The 23,704-nt window shown below is 41.2% G+C and overlaps 2 protein-coding genes and 1 pseudogene across 9 annotated transcripts in view; 1 reads left to right on the top strand and 2 right to left on the bottom strand.

The window, feature by feature from the left end:
- The window catches only part of Spir (spire type actin nucleation factor), a 147,368-nt gene that overhangs the window by 18,654 nt on the left and 105,010 nt on the right, over positions 1-23,704 (bottom strand). For all 8 annotated transcript variants that reach the window (XM_071720034.1, XM_071720036.1, XM_071720033.1 and 5 more), the window contains 2 exons: positions 17,229-17,502; positions 14,885-15,198 (listed from right to left, as the gene is read on the bottom strand). In XM_071720034.1, coding sequence (XP_071576135.1) covers positions 14,885-15,198; positions 17,229-17,502 — 588 coding nt within the window. The remainder of the gene's footprint in view (positions 1-14,884; positions 15,199-17,228; positions 17,503-23,704) is intronic.
- Positions 5,943-7,106, bottom strand: LOC139781212 (uncharacterized). Its single transcript, XM_071720042.1, has 2 exons — positions 6,105-7,106; positions 5,943-5,992 (listed from the first exon to the last, which is right to left on the bottom strand). The coding sequence occupies exons 1-2, from the start codon at positions 7,089-7,091 to the stop codon at positions 5,966-5,968; spliced, it is 1,014 nt and encodes a 337-aa protein (XP_071576143.1). The 5' UTR covers positions 7,092-7,106; the 3' UTR covers positions 5,943-5,965.
- On the top strand, positions 15,941-16,501 carry LOC139781217 (histone H3-like; annotated as a pseudogene).

The raw sequence follows: 23,704 nt of genomic DNA on the forward strand, positions 1-23,704 counted from the left end.
CTTGAGTTTAAGTTAAATTCTGTGCGTGAACTTAAACCCATCGAGTGCCAACGAGAGCCTATCCACAGGACCCAAGGAGAGCCAGCTATTTCAAAAGAACCAGCTATTCGATCAGCGACAAGTAGTAAGTTCTACACACACCATATATATATATATATATATATATATATATATATATATATATATATGCTCCCCTTCTTCTTCATATATCCACGCGTTAGGGAAGTCTCCCAGTATAACCCTTCCATCCCTCTTGCTACCCCTGTTCCGAATTAGCCGATTTATCGGTCGATTCCGAACAATCTCCTTTGCTTTGAGTTAGCTGGCTCGGTGGACTCGGGGTATGTTGCTTTGAGTTAGCTGGCTCGGCGGATCCGAGGTATGTTGCTCTGAGTTAACTGACTCGTCGGTGGACTCGGGGTACACTGCTTTGGGTTAGCTGGGTAGGCGGACTCGGGGTACACTGCTTTGGGTTAGCTGGGTAGGCGGACTCGGGGTATATTGCTTTGAGTTAGCTGACTCGTTGGTGGACTCGAAGTACTCCTTAGATTTATTCTCCAAAGCATGAGGAGACTTCCCCGCACGTGACGGACTTAAATTTTAACAATCCGCTAATTCGTAGTGGATTCGGCCGGTCCCACCAATAAGAAGTCGCGAAACGCCGCGAAACACGGGAGACGTCGCCACAAGCGGGCGCGCAGGGAACCGGAAGAACCTTGTTCCACACAGCCCGGTGCTTCGCGTCTCGCCACTCCACCGCCCCTACCAGCCTTCTCAGAGGAACCCTGTTCCTCACAACAGTGTCGTCCCGTCATACGATCTCGCCCCATTATCCTCCCATCTCGGTTTTCCCCCGCACCTTATCGTCCGGTTTGTCGGGTGGCCCCATTTCGCGTGGTCCCCGTCAACCGCGATCCGGCCGCCCTCCTCGAACCTCCCGACTCCCCCTCCTCTTCCCGAACTCCGTCTCCGGCCCCGTCAACCGCCTCGACCGTTATAAATCTCGAGGAAATAGACCAACCCGAGATGATAACCTTGGAATAGCAATTATGAAATACACTTTATTTATTTTAATTCTCATATGTTTCGCCTCAATAGAGAATTTCATTAAATGTAACCACGCAAATCGTCCAGAATCCGCATAATGTACAACAACCGTTTACACAACTCTCCTTTGTTTTATTGTATACACATACACATTTTATTAACGCCTATATAGTCTATAGTTAATTATTTTTTTTTTTTTATATACTAAATAACATCTTACCTATGTCAAATAAAATTAAGTATTTATGTTAGAAGCATCTCCATTCATTCTAATCTAAGACTTCCCCTACTCATCTCCCTCTCGAAATTGCACGAGGTCCGATCCCGAGTTAAAGGGATTAAATTCCTTGACTCGAAAAAGGACCGACGATCGCACCGCTCACGGAAGGCGTCTTAGCGTCCCTACAGACGTTGACCCTTCCTGAGTCATAAAAGTGCGTTCGGGCTCGCGCCACGCGCCGCAGAGCGCGTACCTGCGAGCAGTATTCTTAAGCTTCGAGTTGCGTCCTTCCTTATCCCCACCCCTCTGGTTAGCCTTTCCTTCGCTTCCCAGATTTTCTTATCCTAATCCCGGGGTTGGACGTAACATTACTAAGAGGCGCATTTTTTTCTTTCGCCTCGAGCGCCGAAATGTCTAGTCCCGGCTCTGACATACAGCGTTGCCAAATTTACCTTGCCACCATGACGGTACGAGTAAAGCAATATGCGATTGGATCCACTACTTATTTAACCTCATATATCAAAGCAAAACATTCGACAAGCCCTTATTTTCAAGGTACATACGTACGAAATCCGGAAACTTCAGGGAATATTTTAAGACATGAATAATGTATTTATCTGATCGCTAAGTACATGTATTATTCGTTGAAAACCTCGGCCGTGGCGATTTGCATCATTCTATCTTTCTCGTTCATTAGATGTAAACAAGGACAGAATGACAATAGCACGCTCCGCGAACGCACATTTAGAATGACTTATTTCTTGTAAAGTGTCGGGGTAACCTCACATGATTTTTCGTACACATGCCCCTTATTACTGTATATTTAACATATATCAAATTTAGGTACCTATCTAATACTTGTTCTCACGAAAGGACTACCTTAAAAAAATTTGACTTACACCACTATAGCTTTTACCCCTCCATATGTTTCTAGCATCGTGAAAATTGGCAGTATTATTTCACACATTATTTTGACTTACTATCAATATACACAATATATAATATAAAAAAATGTTTGTATCATTTTTTTTTATTGACCTTGTTGGGTTTGCCACAGTGGTATCTCTTTTCAACTTTGAATTTAAAACATTCGATCTGTGGGGCATACCATGTGTTATGGCGATTTGTCAAAATTTTCAAATATGTCGGTAGTGCGACAGTCAATGGAACTTCGGGAACAGTAGCGCCTTCTTCTTTCAACATAAATAACTAAAAATCTGTATTTCGGCTATAATTACCGAGTTTATAAATATTTAATTAAAATTATCTGGGTGACTCACAAACCTTTTTAATCACACTTCATAACTCTTCATATAAAATATAAACGATTCCATATAAAAACTTTTATTAATTTATCTATTTCGGCTAAATGTGTTTGAAACTAAGGTAGAATATTCAAAGATAAAGTAAGACGCTTAAAGAGATTGTGTATTCGTCGATAACATAGATCGCAAAAGTTGGTAAGGATGGCGACAGTGGTAGCGACCGCTACTACTTCATACGAGTTAGTGTATTACTACGCGCGAGCGGCGCATGCCGCGTGGAAACCGAAAATCGAGACGGTTCGAGAGAGCGTAACAGCGCATGCGTTTGTAGGGTTGTGCTCAACGGAAGGTTATTAATGACACGAAGTATAACTTAAAGATCACTATTTAATATTGTTGTATATCAACGCTTACAGCAGAGCTTTATTAGACACGACTTGTCTCTAGTGAGAACAGAACAGAACAGAAAGATACATAAAAGGAAGAGAAAGAGGGCGCTCTCCATCGTACACCCATTTCCGGTAAAGTGCGTACACTCATCTCGATGAAGCGCGTAGTTTAAACAAACAAAATATCTAATTGTACATAGCACTACCAACATGAACATAAGAATATTAATATAACATAAAAATATCGAACTCTAACTCAATACTCCCACTAGTTTGATTATTTTACAGTCAATCGCTAAATTACTTTATTTGCAAATCACTACGTAACTTTAATAAAGTTTGCTTTGGTAGTGCCTTAGTAAATATGTCGGCCAGTTGTTCTTCACTCTTGACGTAGCTAATCTCGATCTCGCCTCCATTGACCTTTTCACGAATGAAATGGTATCTCACATCGATGTGCTTCGTCCGCTTGTGTAGTTCTGGATTATGTATAAGCTTGATGGCGCCTTGATTATCAACGTTAAGCACTGTTGATCCTTCTTGCCTTAAACCAACGTCGTTTAACAAGCGCCGTAACCAGATTGCTTCCTTCGTTGCCTCGCTTGCAGCAATATATTCGGCCTCAGTGGTCGACATTGCTACAATAGACTGTCTTCGGGTTGTCCATGATATGGCACCACCGGCCAATGTGAACACAATGCCGCTTGTTGATTTGCGTGTGTTAACGTCGCCAGCATAATCTGAATCGCTATATCCAATTAATTTTGCTTCTCCAGTTCTTTGATATTCGATGCCGACGTCTAGTGTATTCTTTATGTACCGCAGAATTGTCTTGACTGCTTGCCAGTGCTCTCGAGACGGATTTGTCAGAAACTTGCTAACATTTGCAACTGCAAACATGATGTCAGGTCGCGATACGACTGCTGCAAACATTAACGATCCAACAGCCTCACGATACGGTACTTTTGCCATCAATTCATCCTTTTCATCATTCGATAACTCGACTAATGGATTGTTCAGTTGTGCAGGCACTGCACACCCCTTCGCATCAGCCATTCCAAATTTGTCGATTACTCACGAGTAGGTATGCTTTCTGCGTAATCTTCACGTTGCCTTCATTACTTCGCTGGATTTCTAGACCAACAAAATAGTCTCCTTTACCAACCGTTATCTCAAATTCATTATGTAAGTACTCTAGAACTTTGTTAATTACTCGGAGTGTCTTTGCAATTAATAGACCATCGTCGACATATAGGCCCAGTAGAACCATCTCGTTGTCAATCCAACCGTAGTAAACACAGTTGTCAGCCTCACTTGCAACAAAGTTGAATTTCTCCAGAAATTCTCGGAAACGTTTGTTCCACTGCCTCGGTGACTGCTTCAGTCCATAAAGCGATCGTTGCAATTTGACAATTTTTCCTTCGTCGCCGGTTCCTTCAGGCAGTTTCAAATAAATATCCTCTTCAAGTGCACCATTCAAAAAGGCCGTCTTAATGTCAAGCTGACCAATCTTCATTTCGTTGATCGCCGCCATAGCCAACAATGTCCGAATCGATTCATATCGAACTACAGGTGCGAAAGTTTCGATATAATCAATACCTTCACGTTGCGAGTACCCACATGCTACCAATCGCGCCTTGTATCTTGTCACGTTGCCTTGTTCATTTCGCTTCCTTGTAAACACCCAACGAGCGCTAATTGGTTGACGATTCTTTGGTAATTTGGCCTCGACCCAAGTTTCCATTTTAACTATTGCACTGAGTTCGTTATCAATAGCATCTTTCCATTTCGATGCATCATCCCGAGACATTGCCTCCGAATATGTCCTCGGCTCCTCAAACTCGACCATATGAGCTTCATAACGAAACGGCTTCTTAATTGTACTTCAATCGCGTAATGCACGCTGTTCTGACTCTTCAACTTCGTCATTACTTGCACCTGCTGCGTTGTCAGTAGATTCTTCTGTCAACTCATTGCTCGAATTATTATCTACTTCAATGCTAAATGTTGGCTGTGTCCATCCGCTGCTCACGTCTTCGTACTGATCTTCATGAAAAGTTGCGTTGGTCGATATTGTCATTTTCTTCGTGATCGGATCAAATAGACGAAGATAATTCGGTCGTAGCCAACCATAATCTTCTTTACCGCTTTTGGTTTCCATTTTGTCCGCTTGATTACCGGTACGTGTTCAAAAGCTGTAGAACCAAACGTTCGAATGTGATCGAGTTTCGGCTTTTTGCCAGTCCATTCTTCAAACGGTGTCGATCCAATTGTTTGATTAGTTGGCGTACGGTTTAACAAATATACAGCACAGAGTACCGCCTCTGCCCATAATTCCTCGTCGAGATTCTTCGCGTATAACATCGACCTTGCCATCTCAACGATTGTTCGATTATCTCGTTCACAGCGCCCGTTTTGCTCCGGCGTATACGGTGCTGTCCTCTGATGTTCGATTCCACATGCCATTAAATAATCAGAGAACTCTTTGTTGACATACTCGAGTCCATTATCGCTGCGTAGAACCTTGATGCGGCGCTCCCACTTGTTTTCGACCCATGCTTTGAATTTTGTAAATTCATCGAGGACATCATTCTTGTGCCGTAGAAAGCGAACTCTTCGGTAGCCGGTTGCATCGTCTTTGAATAATACAAAGTACCGTTTCTGTCCCACAGACATCTTCGGCATCGGTCCACACACGTCGCTATGTATCATCTCTCCCGGCTTATAATTTACCTTGCCATCGACTGTCTTAAATGAACGCCTGTGCGCCTTTCCATATGCACACGCCTCGCAGTTGATCTCAGCCTTCGTAGGAATCGCCAGCTTCTTAATGTCGCCACGTCGAACCAATTCTCGCATTGCGCCAATACTAATATGGCCTAATCGTTCGTGCCATCGTTTCAATTCATCAGTCACAGCGTTTACCTCAATAGACTTCCTTGGTTCAAATGCACATCGATATAGGTTGTTATTTGTTCTAGTTGCCACAATAATGCATCTCTCGTTACACCAGAATTGCATTTGATTACCGTCCGTCTGTACATTTACGCCATGCTTCTGTGCCGCTCCCACTGAAAACAAGTTCCGCCGAAGTTCCGGAACGTAATAGACATCTTGGAGCTTAACGTTTATTACTTTACCTTTTACATAACTGGCAACTCTAATATCGCCACGGCCTCTTACCATCAATGTAGAACTGTCGGCTAATGAAAGTGCTGTTTTCTCTTCGATGAAAGAGGTAAATATTTCACGTTGTGATGCCATATGTACAGATGCACCGCTGTCAGCAATCCAGTCACCGCCGTTTGACACAAAGTTAACCTCTTTAACCTCTACATTGCATGTCTCATCGCTGTTCTCCTTTTTGGACTTGTTAGCGGCTGGTTCATCTTTATTTGACTTATCGTTCTTCTTTGGCGCTCGACATTCACGTGCAAAGTGACCTATCTTCCCACAATTGAAGCATTTAAATGTTGATTTGTCTCGTCGGCCACTAACCTGTTTCTTGGATGGCTGTTCCTCAGTCTTCTTCTTCTTTCCTTTTCCAATGTTATTCACCTCGACAGTCAAATCACTAACATCCTGCGACGTCTCCTCCTCTAGTAGTAACTGACATAGATCGTCGATCCTCTTGTTTGGATCACGATTGCTGCGCCAAATTGTCCCGACATGATGGAACTTCGCTGGCAAACCATGCAATAATTTTGCCATAACTGCAGCATCGTTCGGTTTCTCATTCAGCTCCTCAAGCCGTTTCGCCAACAATCTGACTTGTGCGATGTGTTTGGACATAGGCTTTGATCCATCATACGTGTAATGATAGAATGCGTCATTGGCCATCATCCTGCTTGACGAGTCAGATTTTTCGTGTACTTGCGCCAGCGTCGTCCACATCTCGCGCGCCGTCTCACAAGCCATAATGTGATCTAGTTCGCTGGATTCAATCGAGCCACTGATAATTAATTCAGCGATTGTATTCTTTGTCGTCCATGTCCTGAAATTCGCTGCATCCCCTACATCTGGTTTTATTGCAACTCCATTCACATGCTCGAAGACACCGTTCAGCTTCATAAATCGCTCGATTGTAAACCGCCACTGTCGATAATTCCCATCGCGGAGCTTCTCTATATTCGGCAGTTCAACCTTTGCTGTTCTAGTTTCTGTGGCCATCTTTTCAATGCTTAGCCTCACTCACTATGTCACAGTTACTCTATGACGTTGTAGCGTTACCGTTACCGCTCCCAATATGGCGGATCTTGGTTATCTTGCCGCTTCGCTTGGCTCACACCCAAAAAAACGGTCAATCTGCTGTCCCAGACAAGCAAAATTAACGTCCAACACTCTGACCCACAATCTCTCAATATTCACGCGCAGTGGAAGCGTGCTGGGCCCATAACCTGTTGTATATCAACGCTTACAGCAGAGCTTTATTAGACACGACTTGTCTCTAGTGTATCAAGAGGAGACTTTTGGCGCGAAGTATCCACTTCGGAAGGCGGTGTGTAACTAACTTAACTAGATGAGCAAATGCGTTGGAAGTGTAGCGTGAGTGTAACTAGTGTAAAAGGTGTGGTTCAGTGTTGCCAATATCCCTACAGTACTCCCCCCTGAGTGAGGTGTTTGCTGTTACAAACTAAAATGAATAAATGTTAATGTCTCTTTGGTAGATCGAATTGCACTTTCTTCTTTGCTCCTGGATATTGCCTTGGTCCCTCGGATTGTCCTTTGTTGCTTGCTGGAGTTAACTGTTGGGTAGTTGGTTGACTCCTACTCGGTGAACTGGTAGTTTGCTCCGGTTGTCCTTGCTCCATAGGTCTTTCTGCCTCCGCAATCTCCGTTGATGCGAGATGCGCAGGTTTAAGTCGCTCAATAGACAAGTTGGTTGGCTGTCCATTGATATCAACCTTGAAAAGTCGATCGTTGATTCTTTCAATGATGCGATGTGGGCCTGAATATGGATTATCGAGTGTTCCTTTGCTTGTGCCCTCCTGTCGCAAAAAAACGTGAGTGCATGAGTATAGGTTTTTGAAACAAAAGGTTTTCTTGTGACCGTGATGTGCTGCTGGAGTAGGTTTCAATGCTCGCATGTGTATGCGAAAATCTTCCAGGAAGAAATTTGGATCATTTGGCAAATCTTCGTGTGTGAAAAATTCTCCGGGAATTCTGAGTGTAGTCCCGTACAAATATTCTGCTGGTGAGGCTTTGATGTCTTCCTTGTAGCATGTCCTGAGACCGAGAAGTACAACAGGAAGTACCTCTGTCCATTTTTTGTTTTCGTGACATTTGATAGCTGTCTTTAGTGTACGATGCCAGCGCTCGATGAGTCCATTTGAGGCTGGATGATACGCTGTCGTACGGATTCTTTTGCCTCCAACAAGTTGAATTAAAGCTGTGAATAATCTGCCCTCGAATTCGGAACCTTGATCGGTGGTTATTATCTTCGGTGTGCCGAAACGAGAAATCCAATGTGTGAAAAAGGCTTTGGCTACCGTCTCTGCTTGGTGGTTTGGAATAGGTATTGCTTCCGGCCACCTTGAAAATCTATCTATCATTGTGAGACAATATGCGTTGCCTTCACTGGGAGTCATTGGTCCGATTATATCGATATGCACGTGGTCGAAACGTGAGTCTGTATGCGGGAACGTCTCTGGTTGTAGGTGAACGTGGCGTCCTATCTTCGCGCGTTGACATTGAATGCAGGTCTTGGCCCAATCTCTGATATCTTTCCTCATCGATGGCCAAACATAACGTTGTCCGATAATCTTTGTAGTAATTTTTCCACTGGGGTGATTTAAACCGTGAAATGCGTCGAATACTTGACGTCGAAACGCTTGCGGTACGAAGGGACGGATATCGTGTGCTGAAACGTCGCAATACAGTGCTTGATGATCTGGACCGAATGTAAGTTTTTGAAATTTCAAATATGTTTGGTTGTCTCTGAGTAATGTGGTTAGTTCTTCGTCTTCAAGCTGCGCTTTGGACAAATCTTCGAAGTTGATGATCGATGGAAGTCGCAGTGCATCTATTCTGGAGAGAGCATCAGCTACTGTATTCTGTTGCCCTTGGATGTAGGTGATTTTTGTTGTAAATTGTCCGATCAAACTGAGCTGTCGGAGTTGTCTGGGAGAAGCCTTGTCTGACTTTTGCAGGAATGCATACGTCAGTGGCTTGTGATCCGTCCTGATTTCGATGTCTGCGCATCCTTCGATCCAAGGCCTGTAGAACTTGATTGCTTGGTAGATTGCTGTCAGCTCTCTGTCATAAGTACTGTAATTAGTTTGAGCTGGCGTGAACTTTTTTGAGAAAAATCCCAGGGGTTGCCAGTTGATGTCATCTGTCGATTGTTCCAGCACTGCCCCCATAGCGATCCCTGAAGCGTCTGCCGTAATTCGTAATTTAGCGTTTGGCGCTGGATGCGCTAGTTGCGTTGCATTAGCCAGATCTTGCTTTACTTTATTAAAAGCTTCGATGGCCTCTGCTGTCCATTCTATTGGTCGTTTGTCGTTCTTTTTTGAGTCTTTGAGGTACTTATTCAACGGCGCTTGCGTAGCTGCGGCGTTTGGGATACATCGATGATAAAAATTAACGGCTCCTAGAAATCTGCGGAGTTCTTGTACCGTCTCTGGTCGTTTAAAATCAAGGACGCTTCTGACTTTGTCTGGTAACGGTTCAGATCCTTTGCTGGAGATCTTATAACCCAAGAAATTTACCGATTCTGCTCCGAACACACACTTGTCAACGTTGATTTGAAGTCCGTGCTCTCTCAGCCGACTGAAAATAATCTTCAGGTGTTGCTTATGTTCTTCGAGAGATGATGAAGCGATGAGAAGATCGTCAATGTAAGCGAAAACGAAGTCGAGCCCCGCCAAAACTTGATTGATAAATCGTTGAAAAGTCTGGGCTGCGTTCCTAAGACCAAATGGCATTACCAGGAATTCGAAAAGTCCGAAAGGCGTAGTGACGGCTGTTTTAGGTATGTCTTCGTCAGCTACTGGTATTTGGTGATAAGCCCTGGTTAGATCGATTGTCGAGAAAATTGTCTTCCCATGTAGAATTGATGAAAAATCTTGAACGTGCGCGATTGGGTACCTGTCGGGTCGTGTTAGTGCGTTCACCCGACGGTAATCGCCACACGGGCGCCAGCTGCCGTTTTTCTTCTTGACCATGTGAAGAGGACTGGCCCATTGGCTTTTTGATGGTCGGCAATAGCCTAAATCGATCATGAATTGAAATTCCGCCTTTGCCGCTTTGAGTTTATCGGGATGAAGACGTCGTGGTTGCTCAAATACTGGCTGTCCAGACGTTTCTATATGATGCTTAACGGTATGGCGTGGATTCGTGATGACGGTGGATGGTTTGGTAATCTCCGAGAATTCGGCTAGGATGTCGGTTATAGGAGCAGTTTTATCGAAGCTGGATATTCCTTGTAATGGTGCTTTATCCATGGTTGTCTTGACCGTTAATCCTGTTTCCGCGTCTTCCAGTATCTTCGAGCGAAGATTCAGAGTGAGATTATGCTTGTATAGAACGTCGGCTCCTATAATCGCGTATGGCACCTGGGCGATGAGACAGACATAACGAATTGGTCGACGGAGTCCGAAATCTAGCATCATTACTCGTTCGCCGTATGTCTTGATGTGTGTACCATTTGCGGCATAGAGTGTGCCTTGTTTATGGCTGACCGGGTCCCAAGGACGTGGTGGAACGACTGAGACATCCGCTCCTGTATCTATCAGGAAACGGAGTCCGGATATCTTATCCGTGACAAAAAGTCGGCGAGATGAGTTGGTGCCGTCCGTTGCCGCCGATATCAACGACGGCTGTTTTAGTTTCCCGTCGTTTGTTTGTCTTGCTTATCGGCTGTATCTTTTGGCCAATCACATGGGTCCGCACACTTTCTTGCTTTTCTTCCGAACCGCATGTGATAGAAACAAATTTTAGGTACGCGCGACCGTCTACGTGACGAATTCCTGGAACGCGAGTCAGGGCGCGAGCGTGGGCGCGGACGTGAATGCGAATCAGACGTTGGCTTGCGGCGAGTCACTAAATTACTTACTTGTTTAATCAGTTCTGCGATCATAGGATCAGTTTCTGCTTTATTGACTGCTGCCGTTTCGTCGTTATTGCTCGATTTTTTTATTGCTACAAGTTCGCGGTTATCGACTGTCGGTCGATGTTCCATGATTTTGTCTGCGACGGCTGCTAACGCGTTAAGGTCTCCCGGTACTACTTGTAATGTCATGCGTACGTCGTTGGGGAGATATTCCAGAAAGAGCGTTTTTAAATCTTCATCGTCGATTCTTCCGGGGCCGGCTAGCGATCGCATTTCCGCGAGTAGTCTTGACGGTTTTTTTCCTTGAATTGTTAGACCGGATAGCAGCTTCCGTAATTCTTGTCCTCGCGTCAAGGAATAATGTTCAATCAGCAGCGACTTGAGTGTTTGATAGCAATTTTCACGGGGAATTCCGATGATCGTACTGCTCATACTTTCGTAGACTTCGTCATCTAGGCTGGATACCAACGCCGTGAATTTCTCTGCTTCTGATGTATTGCGATCGCAAAATTCATTTTCTGCAATTTCAAACCATGCTCGCACGTTGGTACCGGCTTTAAATTTGCGTAGATTTATCTTGTACTCGCTATATCTACGGTACATTAAATTGTCTGGGTACATCATTGGCGGCTGCATGTATTGGTACAGCAACTCAGGTGGTACTTGCGATGTTGTCGTCCTCGATGTTGTGGCTTCCGCGTTGTTTCCTTTTTTCGGGGCCTCGCTACCTTGGTCTTCTTGCTGGTTTTTCTTCGCGTCTTCCCTAATACGGCCGTCGTTATCGAATTCGATAAGGCTGGTATTGGGTTGTCCGTTGCCCTCGGCCTGCTCGTCTGGTCTGTTCTTCCGTGGCGAATGCATCACGTTCATGTTTCTTCCGGAAACTTCCGATGGATTGTACAAGAATCCAGATCTCAGAATGCGTCTATCGTTCATCTGCCGGCGCGCGGTCACGCACTTCCGCGTTTTTTGCGAATCTGAACGACCCGAGCGAATACACGACGCGAGAAAATATACGACACAAGCAGTTACACTGCGCACGCGGTGCGACGGACTACGCGGAACTCGATTCGCGGTACGCGAAGTTACGAGAAGCTTCCACCTCAGCACAACGTTACGAAGAAAATTAGCTCGGACGTTTTGTTATACGTCGAGATCACGTCGGGGTCACCAATTTGTAGGGTTGTGCTCAACGGAAGGTTATTAATGACACGAAGTATAACTTAAAGATCACTATTTAATATAATTATCAACCTCTTTACAGTTGGTATGTTCTCGTGTTGCGTGTAACGTAATTGTATCAAGAGGAGACTTTTGGCGCGAAGTATCCACTTCGGAAGGCGGTGTGTAACTAACTTAACTAGATGAGCAAATGCGTTGGAAGTGTAGCGTGAGTGTAACTAGTGTAAAAGGTGTGGTTCAGTGTTGCCAATATCCCTACACGTTAGCAAGATCGTGCGTGCCAGCGGCGAGGCGAGTCGCATTCGTGTCCGGTCCGTCCTACTGAGCACATCGTCACGTACTCGTGTATTGTAAATTCGAGATTGTTCGCGAAGTTCGTGCGAATAGAATCATTACTAAGCAATCCTGCTTCCATTGTCAATCCGTTACATGCAATGATCGATTGTATTATTTACGAACGGATCGCTTTACATTTCAACGAGAATATTGGATCCGGCACGCTTGATTCAACAGAGAGAGAGATAGATATCATCGTCACTGCAACTACGTCGATGTTCGAGACGAAGGACGGCGGCCATTATACTCAATTCGAGAAGGATAGTTCCAGAACTATCAATACGACGAGGCTCCATTATTGAGCTTTTGTCGGACTGACCAGCATTTTGAGAACATAATCTATACGATTTGGATGATTAAGGTAACATTTATCTTTGCTTTAACGTTGAGATATGGGCATTCGTCCATAGTGGAGATTGCTAGATTTACTTCTAGCACGGAAAAAAGGACTCAAAATCCTTTCCTTCATTTCAGATTCACGAGTTAACAAGACGTGGATTCATCTTTAAAGAATCCAACCTGCTATTATTATTTTCATGAGAAAGCATATTGATAAAGATACTGAGCTCAGATTAACGTAATTTATTGTAATTATGGTGAGATTGCAATCCACATTATTATTCCTTGATTTATGTAACGAATCATTTAAGGATCGAGTCAGTGTTTAACACTAAGTTTATGAGACACTGCAGATAAATATGTACTATGCTAACGATTGCATGCGTGATGAAATATGAATATTCCGTTTACGTTCGTAGATGTAGCAAAGAATTCTCTGCGTTCAGTAGAATTAATAGAAGTTGCGTTGTCATTTCAGCTATAACGCGATTCGTATTACATTCTTTACTTACTGTAATTAAGTCTTACCATCGAGGCATTGCCTGCTGCGTCTTTCGTCTTTGAATTGACTAAGAAATATTCGAGTTATGGGCGTATACATTGCGTTACATATTAATCAATTGAATTAAGACGAGTTCTCTAGCGTTTTCTTCTAACATATATTCAAACTGCGTCATTGCCGCATATTGTTGGTTTATTCTTTGCGATATATATATTGCTTTCTGTATTTTGTGTTCTTTGAGTTGAATTGATGTGTCAATTGCTATTTGTGAGAGCTGTTCTATCAGCGTTAGCTAGTGCGTAATAGCTCATGATTTTATATCTTTGATTACACGTACGTATTCTTGTTTAAAGGAGATAATCATTTAAGTGAGAAGTCCTTATTTAATTACAATAAAGGGAACGAGTTGACACATTAATTTAATATTGAGTGTTGTTTTCTATGTATACATATGTGAATATTTTCTTGTGTATATTTCTATAAATGTATTACATTTATTTATTGTGTTTGAAAAAAGAGAGGATTCTTTCTTTGAGAACAATTTGAAACTAATTACTTAGCTTTCTTACATGATTGTTCATCTAGAAGAATGAGATATTCATGACTTTTACAAAGTATTGATATGAATAATAATAAGACTAAAGTCAAAGAAAGGATCTATCGACATTAATTATTTCTTTGCTTTGTATTTATTCACAGTTCGTATTTATGTTCAACATTCGTGCAGATAACATACACTTTGAATTGTAAAACAACTATATCTCATATTGTGAACTTGGTTCGAATACATAATCTCAAATACAGTCCATCAATTTAGTTTCGTTTAAAGCTTCCTCATCAAATCATAAGACCTGGCTTCTGCGCGAGCTAGTCCGTTAACAAAATGCATGGTGTAAAAATAAATAATTAATTACAATTATTAAACGAATGACTCACAAACCTTTTCAATTGCACTTCAAAAGTCTTCATACGAAATACAAATGATTTCATATAGAGATTCTTTTTAAAAATGTTCATTCAAGGCCAAGTACATACGAATGGATTATTCTCGATCTCAACTGGCGCATTAGCCGTATTGAGTATTAACCTTTATAAGAGCACTATAAGAGCCGTATTAACTTTCGTAAAAAGGCAGTAGAGTTCTATTTTGAGATATCGGGCTATTTATAAATCTATTATATTCTTCAGTCTTTTCTATCCCTATTTTATATATAATTCTTTAAGATTTGGTTGATTAGTTCTTGAGTTATAGATAAATATGTACACACACCGACACACACACACAGGCGCGCGCGCGCGCGGACATTTTTTTAATGCGATTTTCCGACATTTTAGAACATTCAGAACACATTGGCATCAAAAACTAAAAAAAAAGCAATTTTTTCTTCGGTCTTTTCTACCCCTATTTCATAAGAATCAGGGTAAAATCACCAAAAACTACAGAACACATTACACTATTCAATTCAAAATATTTGCAAACCTGACATCGAGTGTCTCCAAAGTTTAGTAAAAAAAAAAAGGAGGGGGCAGTATAGACTTGGCATTCCTTACCTTATCAATATCGTTTTCCCACTCATCACTATGAGCTTTGTCGTTTTTACTCTCGTGTGCAATCGTATGTGCTCGTCGTGGTTGTCTCGGTGCTCGTGGCTGCGGACTACAATTTGGGCTGGGATTCAGGCTAATGTTGGGACTTGGACCTTGACTCAACGTCGAGTCCGTGAGACCGGCGTGCTGCCGACTCTGCGGCCTCGACTGTGGAAGGGATGTCGTTCCCGTGAATGATGTTAACGGTATAGTGCATTTTGCAGCGTGTCTTCTCGCAGATGCCCTCCGAGAAGGACATTGCGTCGCCAAATCATAAGCTGCAATCAAATAAACTTCAATTTTATCAAAAGGATAAGTTTTATATGACTATTTTCAAATATATTTTGAAGCTGAATTTTTAAAACAAGTATAATTTATCTTTATTTGTTTCATGTTTCGATTACGTTAATAATTGATTATGTTAATAAGACAGAACCAATGTTATTAATCACTCTTGGAATAAGCTAAACTCAGTATGACCGAAAACATCATTAGATAGATTAAAACATTCATTCTTTGGTAAATATGCATAGAAAGTCAGATCTCACCGATCTCTTATCGATCTTTTATCGCCACTTAAATATGTTGTAGGGAAAGTCTTTCTGAGTAATTCTACGCAAGAAAAAACTCCCGATGACATTGGTTTAAAAGATATAGCAAATTGAAATTTCGCAATTTTAATGCTAAAGGACGTAATTTGTTCATATATGTGTGTATAGACAGTACACATGTAGACTGAGGTAGGTAGAAAGTTGCAAACCTATGTGAAAGCGTACAATAATGGAAAACAACAATTTATGTTTTTGTCATTGTTAAAGCAGACTACGTTGTATGTATACTTTTTAAAATACAAAATTGTATATATACTTTTCAATATACTAACTATTCTCTGCTTTAACAAATTATTTCTGTTACTTAGTTTATTTCTGTTATTTCTGTTATTACAGATATTGAGCATTTCCACACGATGCAACTTTTCACACAAAGCGAAAAAAAAACGGGTTTCAAACTTTCCACGCGAACCAAGATCCACCCCTATCCACTCCTGCTTGCGAAGGAGAAACTACCGCTATAGCTCGTCGTATCGTACGGACAGCATTTGGATTTGTTCAAGATGACAAGAACCATGAAGACCGCTCGCAAGTCGACCGGAGGCAAGGCCCCGCGCAAACATTTAGCGACGAAGGTAACCCGTAAAAGCGCGCCTGCAACCGGTCAAGAAACCGCATCGTTATCACCCTGGAATCGTTGCGCTTCGTGAGATTCGTCGCTACCAGAAGAGCACGGAGCTTCTAATCTGTAAGCTCCCATTCCAGCGATTGGTACGTGAAAGGACTTCAAGACCGATCTCCGATTCCAGAGCTAGGCTGTTATGGCTCTGCAAGAAGCGAGCGAGGCCTACCTCTTTGGTCTATTTGAGGACACCAATCTTTGCGCATTTGACGTCAAGAGAGTCATTATCATGCCCAAGGACATCCAGTTGGCTCGCAGAATTCGTGGGGAACGTACCTAAACTGCTTCTATTCAATTATCTACACGTGTACTGTCTATATACCTACACATATCAGCAAATTACTTCTCTTAAAACTAATGTTACTTTATAATATCTAAAAAAAAGTATTAAAATTGTGAAACTTCAATTTGCTATTTCTTCTAAACCAATGCCATCCCCCACTTTTTTTATGTAGAATTAACTCAGAAAAACCTCCCTTACAATATATTTAAGTAGTGATAAAATCGGTAATGTCTGATCTTTTATGCATATTTAAAATTTTTTTCTACCAATAAAATAAACGAACAGAAACAAATTTTCTCTCATCAATTTCATATAAGAGTGAAACAATCATTTCTTTAAAAAATCAAAGATTTGAAATCAAATAATTTCTTCGCTAGCATTTTATTAATAAATTTTAATTAATTTTCCTTTGAGAAAGTTAGATATTATTTATCTAATCTCTATTACTCGCTTCTTCAGAATACTAAAGAATAATGATAATTAAATCACTGACGATATTCGTGGCTAAAGAAAAAATATAGCAGAAAACTCGTAAATTATTAAAGAAATTGTGAAAAAGTTTTCAAATTTTTAAAGAAAAATAAATTCCAAATTGATAAAAGAATTCGTTTCTAAAGTCGATTATATATTACGCTATGTAGCTTGTATAAGTAAATATTGTATCAAGAAAGAGAGATATTAAAGAAAAGGTTAAAACAGATAACAAGAAGAGTTAATATGAGAATTATGATCAACGATTATGATCATCGAAATAAATAAAAAGAAGGTTGAAACATTATTTAAAACAATTACATTCTAATTGAGCATCACAGAATCGGTGGTACTCGTTCCTGGTTAGACGAAGTCCGCCAGTTTTTCGCCAAGGATTTGCAGATCCCACTTCATCGTCATCCCTATGCTCATGATCCTTATGCCCGTTTCGTATACTTTTTCGAGTACCAAAATTGTAATGTTTAAGTTGCCAATAGTTGCAAGCTTCATCTTCTTCCTCGAATCTTGTTTCAAAATTCTCCTCATTGCAATCATCATCATCATCGTCGTCGTCGTCATCATCTTCTGCATCCAACTATTTACAAAAATGATATAAATATATTAGCAAAGAAGTATAACAAAGTTTAACAAAATTTAACACAATATAAAACTGAAAACGTATTTCCGATTACTAATCATCTCCGTCTTCAATTTTTTACATTGAAGTAAGATTATAAATATTTTTTCTGAAAAACAACCAAAATTTTATATATCTGTATATGTGCAATACAATTCAGTCATCAAAATATTTTCTTTCGTTTTCTGTTACTTCCTGCCATTTCTCGGGCAGGTTTCAGATTCTTTTGCGACAAAAAAAAGATGTCGGTTTGGAGGCAATAAAATCGTCGATCCATTTTCATATTTTAGCCACATCTCGAAAGCGCTGTCCAGCCAAAGAATGCTGCATCGATCAGAATAGATGATAATCCGAAAGCGCCAAGTCGGGTGAACACGCCATGCGGGAGAACTTCGCAGTCCAAGTCAAAGATGGTTTGAAGAGCAACGTGCGGTCTAGCATTATCGTACAGCAAAATGACCTTCCGGCTTCCTTGTGCGGTCTAGTAAATGACTTTTTCCGTTCAATTTCGTCGGCCAACTGATTCAACTGACGATTATAGCGTTCGACAGTAACTGTTTCACCCGGCTGAAAAAGCTCGTAAAACAGCACGCTTCATGTCCTACCAGATGCACAAAAGCATCTTTAACATGGATGTTCGGTTTTGCCCTCGGTTTTGCCATTGATGTTGATGGCTGCCCGGAATCTAGCCACAAATGTTTATGTTTACATCAACAATTTTCCACAAAAATCCTTTTTATATTGTTTGGCAAGCAATGAAATGCATATGAAAGGCGGCTGAAAATGTTTTCGGAGAGTTTATACGGTAGGTATCCATTTTCCGAGATTCTAAATTTTTCCCATCTCATGCATTCGTTTTGAAACTGATGCTTGATCAATTTTTAACTATTTGTGACGGATTTTCATTCAATACTTTTTGCAAATCGGCCTCCAATTTTTGTGGTGTTCTAGTAAGTACGTGGTTGTTTGAAATGCCGCGTGGCAACGAAATAAGAGAAGTGGTGTGCTGCCACCTATTGCATTGTCGAGTCGGTAACCGATTCCGTGAAGAGCTCTAGAGAGGCCAGTGCGGGCCCAAAGTAACCGGCGGTAAGAGTGTTGCGCGCGTAACGGCGCAGCCGTGTGGCGATGTGGCGCTACCCGATTTCCGGGTTCTTTTACGGAAGTAAGTTTTGTTCTCAGAGCGAGCGAGCGAGCATTATTATTACGCAGTCGTCTCTAGTCCTGAACGGTCACGCGTGTCGAGTCAAGCGGTGTCGTGGCTTTCGGCCATGAGAATCCCTTACAAGGGAATAATTTCGCGTTCAGTAGAAGAACGATAGCTTGTGCTGTAGATTTATAAAAGGCTAGACGGCACCGATATAAACGAGACGAGAAACGAGGAGAGGCGTCCGCCATTTGTACTTAGAAGGAAGGACGTCCGTCATTGCTATCCATACAAAGGACATTGGCGATATAAAGGCGGTAAAAGAGAGCTGCATGTGGCAAAATTGTGAGGCCGTATTCCTCCATACTGGAGAATCCTTCCACGCATAGTGGAAGTCCCGGCAAAGGTAACTCGTTGTTCTGATTAAGAATCACTGATCAATTATGAGCGGCTAACTTCAGTTAGCAAAATGGCGATCTTTGATTCCAGAACATTCGAGGACATTGCATTATTCGATATGGCTGTTCGAATGGAACTGCAATAGAATTGATGAAGCCGGATTTTTGCAGAGAAGATTCCTTCTCATAAATTCGAGCCGGATTTTACTAAAGAAGATACCTTCTTACAAACTTGAATATGCCGGATAATTATTACTTCTACGGTCACAACCGCGCGTATATTTACTTTCTCGTTGTAATAACGAGCTCGATCTTTGTAAATACTAATCTTTCTTCAACGGCGTTCACTTTTAAACTCATAGCGACACTAAATCTTTAACGATTGCGTTCTTCCTTAATTTGCATAAGAGCAATTGCAAATAATACGTCGGACACTCATTCATTAGAAATATTACGAAATTACCAAACGATTCGTGTGTATCTCAGTTATTAATTATTGCGAATGCGATTCTGCTTAAATCTAATATGTGATATATGATTTATCATTTAAATATCATTTGTCTCGTGAAGTTATGGATTAATGCGTTTCCTTGACATAAAAGAAAATTCCTTTTCTTTTATTCTAAGTTAATATTTTCTTCAAGTATAATTTCTTAAAAAGCCATATTATTAATAGACGATTTAGTACTACTTCGAATTATTTACTTATGAAATCCTGTTCTCATGCGTTTGCGCTAAATTCAGTCTAAGCTTCAAAGTTACGCATTATTCCATCGCTTATATTATTGATATGTTTATTTTCTATGAAATATCCTTGCATTTATGGTGTTTTATATGAATTTTATTAGTGGTCACTTCAACTGGTGAGTTATTCCTGATTGAGAGGAATATCTTGGACAGTTTCAATTAGTTTTCTTAAAGGCTAATACTTTATGATTGAAATCTAACTTTGTAACTTTGCATTAAAGATACTTTAAGAAAGAATTCTTCTTAAAGGAAGTAAAGTGTGTAAAGTGAATTGGCCATTGGTAATTCTATATATATTATTATTGATAATTTCATGTTCATTAATTTTCTCGATGTGATTACGAATTTATATGACAATTTACGGAATGTTTTAATAATTATCTACCAAATATCTGGTGTAATAAATAGAACAACAAATTGTCGTAACAATGCCATACTGTTTTGTCTCCTCAACATCAATACTAGCCCATGTCCCTTTCGGGGCGTGTACAGTGGTTGATTTCTGACATCTATATCACCAGTATTAAACCGTCAAAAATCAATATTTGCAAGTATTATGGGCACAATGGCTGATAGGGAACGTTCCTATAGATATATAGGACAGATGCGAATAAGGTCTCACCAAATAAGCATCCGCGGATCAACGAGGACATGACATAGGGCAGTAGCTATGTCATCACTGGGTCGGGGCTATTGAGAAATTATCTCTCTAAGAACTCGACGCCAGACACCCTCAAGCGGTACTCATAGTAAGAGTAAATCGACTGAGGTACTGCGTTGGGGAAGGCAACAGGAAACCACCCCAATAAAGCTTCCCTAGTAGACTATCATGGTTAAGGCTATTAGAATAAGACAAGTTACTGATCATGGACATCGGAGGACAAGATCACAATCAGGCAGGGGAGAAGTATCACAATCAGATCGCGGGGCCTCTCAAGTCGTCATCAAGCGAAACCCTCGTGAAGCAGACAGCAACAACAATGTCTCGTCCCCAAAGACTGGTAGGGCCATTAAAATTTGCATCTGGAACGTCAAAACCATGTACGAAGCAGGAAAAATTTATAACGCCATCACGGAAATGGACAGACTTGATATTGAGACATTATGGGGATCAGCGAAATGTGTTGGACCGACAACGGAAAATCTCTAATAAACAAACATCAGGTATATTATTCCGGTAATACCAATGGAGAACACATATATGGTGTAGGGTTGATCGTCAGCAAGCAACTGGACAAATATGTTACCAATTTTGTCCCCGTATCTGATAGAATACTGTTCATTCAAATTTATTCATTCCCGATTAAAACCAACATAATCCAGGTATACGCACCCACAGCGGACAAACCTGATAAAATGATAGAAGCATTCTATGAGTATTTAACTAATACCCTAAGAAAATTAAGAAAGAATGAATTAACTTTGGTTATCGGCGACTTTAATCCCAAAATTGGCCGAGGTAAATGCGGGGAAGTGGTAGGGCCCTGGGGACTAGGAGAACGAAACGAGCGAGGAGACCGACTACGTGTTTTCGCAACGGAAGAAGATATAGTAATCACCAACACTTTTTTCAAATTGCCACGAAGAAGGCTATACACATGGAGATCACTCCAGGACGCACCAGGAAATGTTATTAGGAATCAGATCAACTACATCATGATCAACAAGTGATTTAGAAATTCGGTAACATCAGTAAAGACATACCCGGGTGCCGACATTAAGTCAGACCATAACCCTCTCGTCGGAACCATATGCCTTTAAGCTCAAGAAAGTCAACCGAAAAATGACCACAAAATACGATCTAAAACAACTGAAAGACGCAGATATAAGACGAGAGATACAGGAATATATGAATAGCAAAATACCTCGACCAGGAACAGTGAACGATGCGGTGACAGAAATAAATAAACCGTAAAAAATCAGCAAAGAGATCTTGGACCAACATCTCCGCTCGAGAAGAACAAAGAAAAATAAGTGGATGAACGACTTTATACTAAACATGATGGTTAAAAGAAGGAAGGTTAAAGGAAAAGACAACACAAGAAGTGGATGGAGGAACAATGTGCAAAAATAGAGACACTAGAGCGCAAACACGATTCGTTCAATCTACACAAGGTTAAGGAAGCAGCAGGACTGTACAAAATTAAAAGATCTGGATACATAAATGACAGTCAGGGCAAACCAGCAATCGATATGGAGGAGACGAAAACAATTTGGAGGAACTACGTGGCAACAACCTTTGAAGACAACAGGCACACTACCATTTTAAAAAACACAGAATGCAATACTGGACTATCGATCACCAAGGATGAAGTAGAGGCGGCAATAAGGGCGATAAAGGAAGGCAAGGCCGCAGGACCAGACCTCTACTCAGAATTTTTAAAAATGACGGACCAAAATGGTACAGGATGGCTGACTTCAGTATTTAACAAGATCTATCATACCGGAAGTATACCACAGCAATGGTTGAAATCCACCTTCGTAACCAAAAAAGCTAATGCAAACAAATGCGAGGACTACAGAATCATAAGTCTCATGAGCCATCTCATGAAAACGTTTCTTAAAATAATACATTGAAGAATATACAGGAAATGCGAAGGGTACATGACAAACACACAATTTGGATTCAGAGACGCATTGGGTACGCGAGAGGCTCTCTTCGCAACCCAAGTTCTATTTCAACGCTGTAGAGATGTCAGCTGCGATGTGTACATATGTTTCGTGGACTACCAAAAAGCTTTTGATAGAGTCAAACATGACGAGCTAATGACAATCTTAAAGCTGCTAAGAATAGAGGATAAAGATCTACGCATAATTAATAACATTTATTATAAACAGTCTGCAGCCATCAGGGTAGGGAATCAGTTAACAGAAAAAGTGGAAATAAGGAGAGGTGTGCGGCAAGGCTGTGTGTTGTCCCCATTGCTTTTTAATGTATACTCGGAACATATAATGAAAATAGCCTTGGAAGATATAGATGAAGGCATACTCATAAACGGCAAACGGCTGAACAATATTAGGTACGCAGACGATACGATCGTTTTTGCGGATAGTTTGGAAGGTCTGCAGATACTCATCTCGCGAATAGCAGAAGTCAGTAAAAAATATGGCCTTGATTTTAACATAAAAAAAACCAAATACATGGTCATTAGCAAAAAGAAGATTCCACCAGGGCAACTGCTAGTTAACCAACAATCTATTACGCGGGTCGCCAACTATTGTTATTTAGGCACGAACATAAACAAACGGTGGGACCACTCAGTCGAAATAAAACAGAGAATTGAGAAAGCAAGAGCAACGTTCATCAAAATTAATAACATATTCAGGAGTCATGACCTACATCTCAAAATTAAAGTCCGCTTGATAAGATGTTATGTTTTCTCTGTTCTCCTATATGGAGTGGAATCATGGACCCTAATAGAGGCAACCATGAAAAGGCTCGAAGCATTTGAGATGTGGTGTTATAGACGCATATTGAGGATCTCCTGGAGGATAGGATCACTAACGAGGAGGTCATGGGTAGGATGGGCAAGGAGTGCGAAATTTGCGTTAGCGTGAAGCGACGAAAACTGGAATATCTGGGCCACATAATGCGCAATGAACAACGATATAAACTGCTGCAAATCATACTACAGGGCAAGGTGTATGACAGGAGAGGTCCAGGCAGAAGAATATCATGGCTGCACAATTTGCGAAAATGGTACTCTTTGACCACCACAGGACTTTTTAGGGCTGCAGTCAACAAAGTTAGAATAGCCATGTTAGTAGCTGGCATCCGAAACGGATAGGCACTGGAAGAAGAGAATATGGGCACAATATCTTCACCAAGAACAGAGCAAATTGATTTGCATGCTTCAGCGGCGTCTTT

Source organism: Temnothorax nylanderi, unplaced genomic scaffold, assembly GCF_030848795.1.
Source record: "Temnothorax nylanderi isolate EJ_2023f unplaced genomic scaffold, tnyl_v1.0 TNYL_tig0322_pilon, whole genome shotgun sequence".
Classification (NCBI taxonomy): domain Eukaryota; kingdom Metazoa; phylum Arthropoda; class Insecta; order Hymenoptera; family Formicidae; genus Temnothorax; species Temnothorax nylanderi.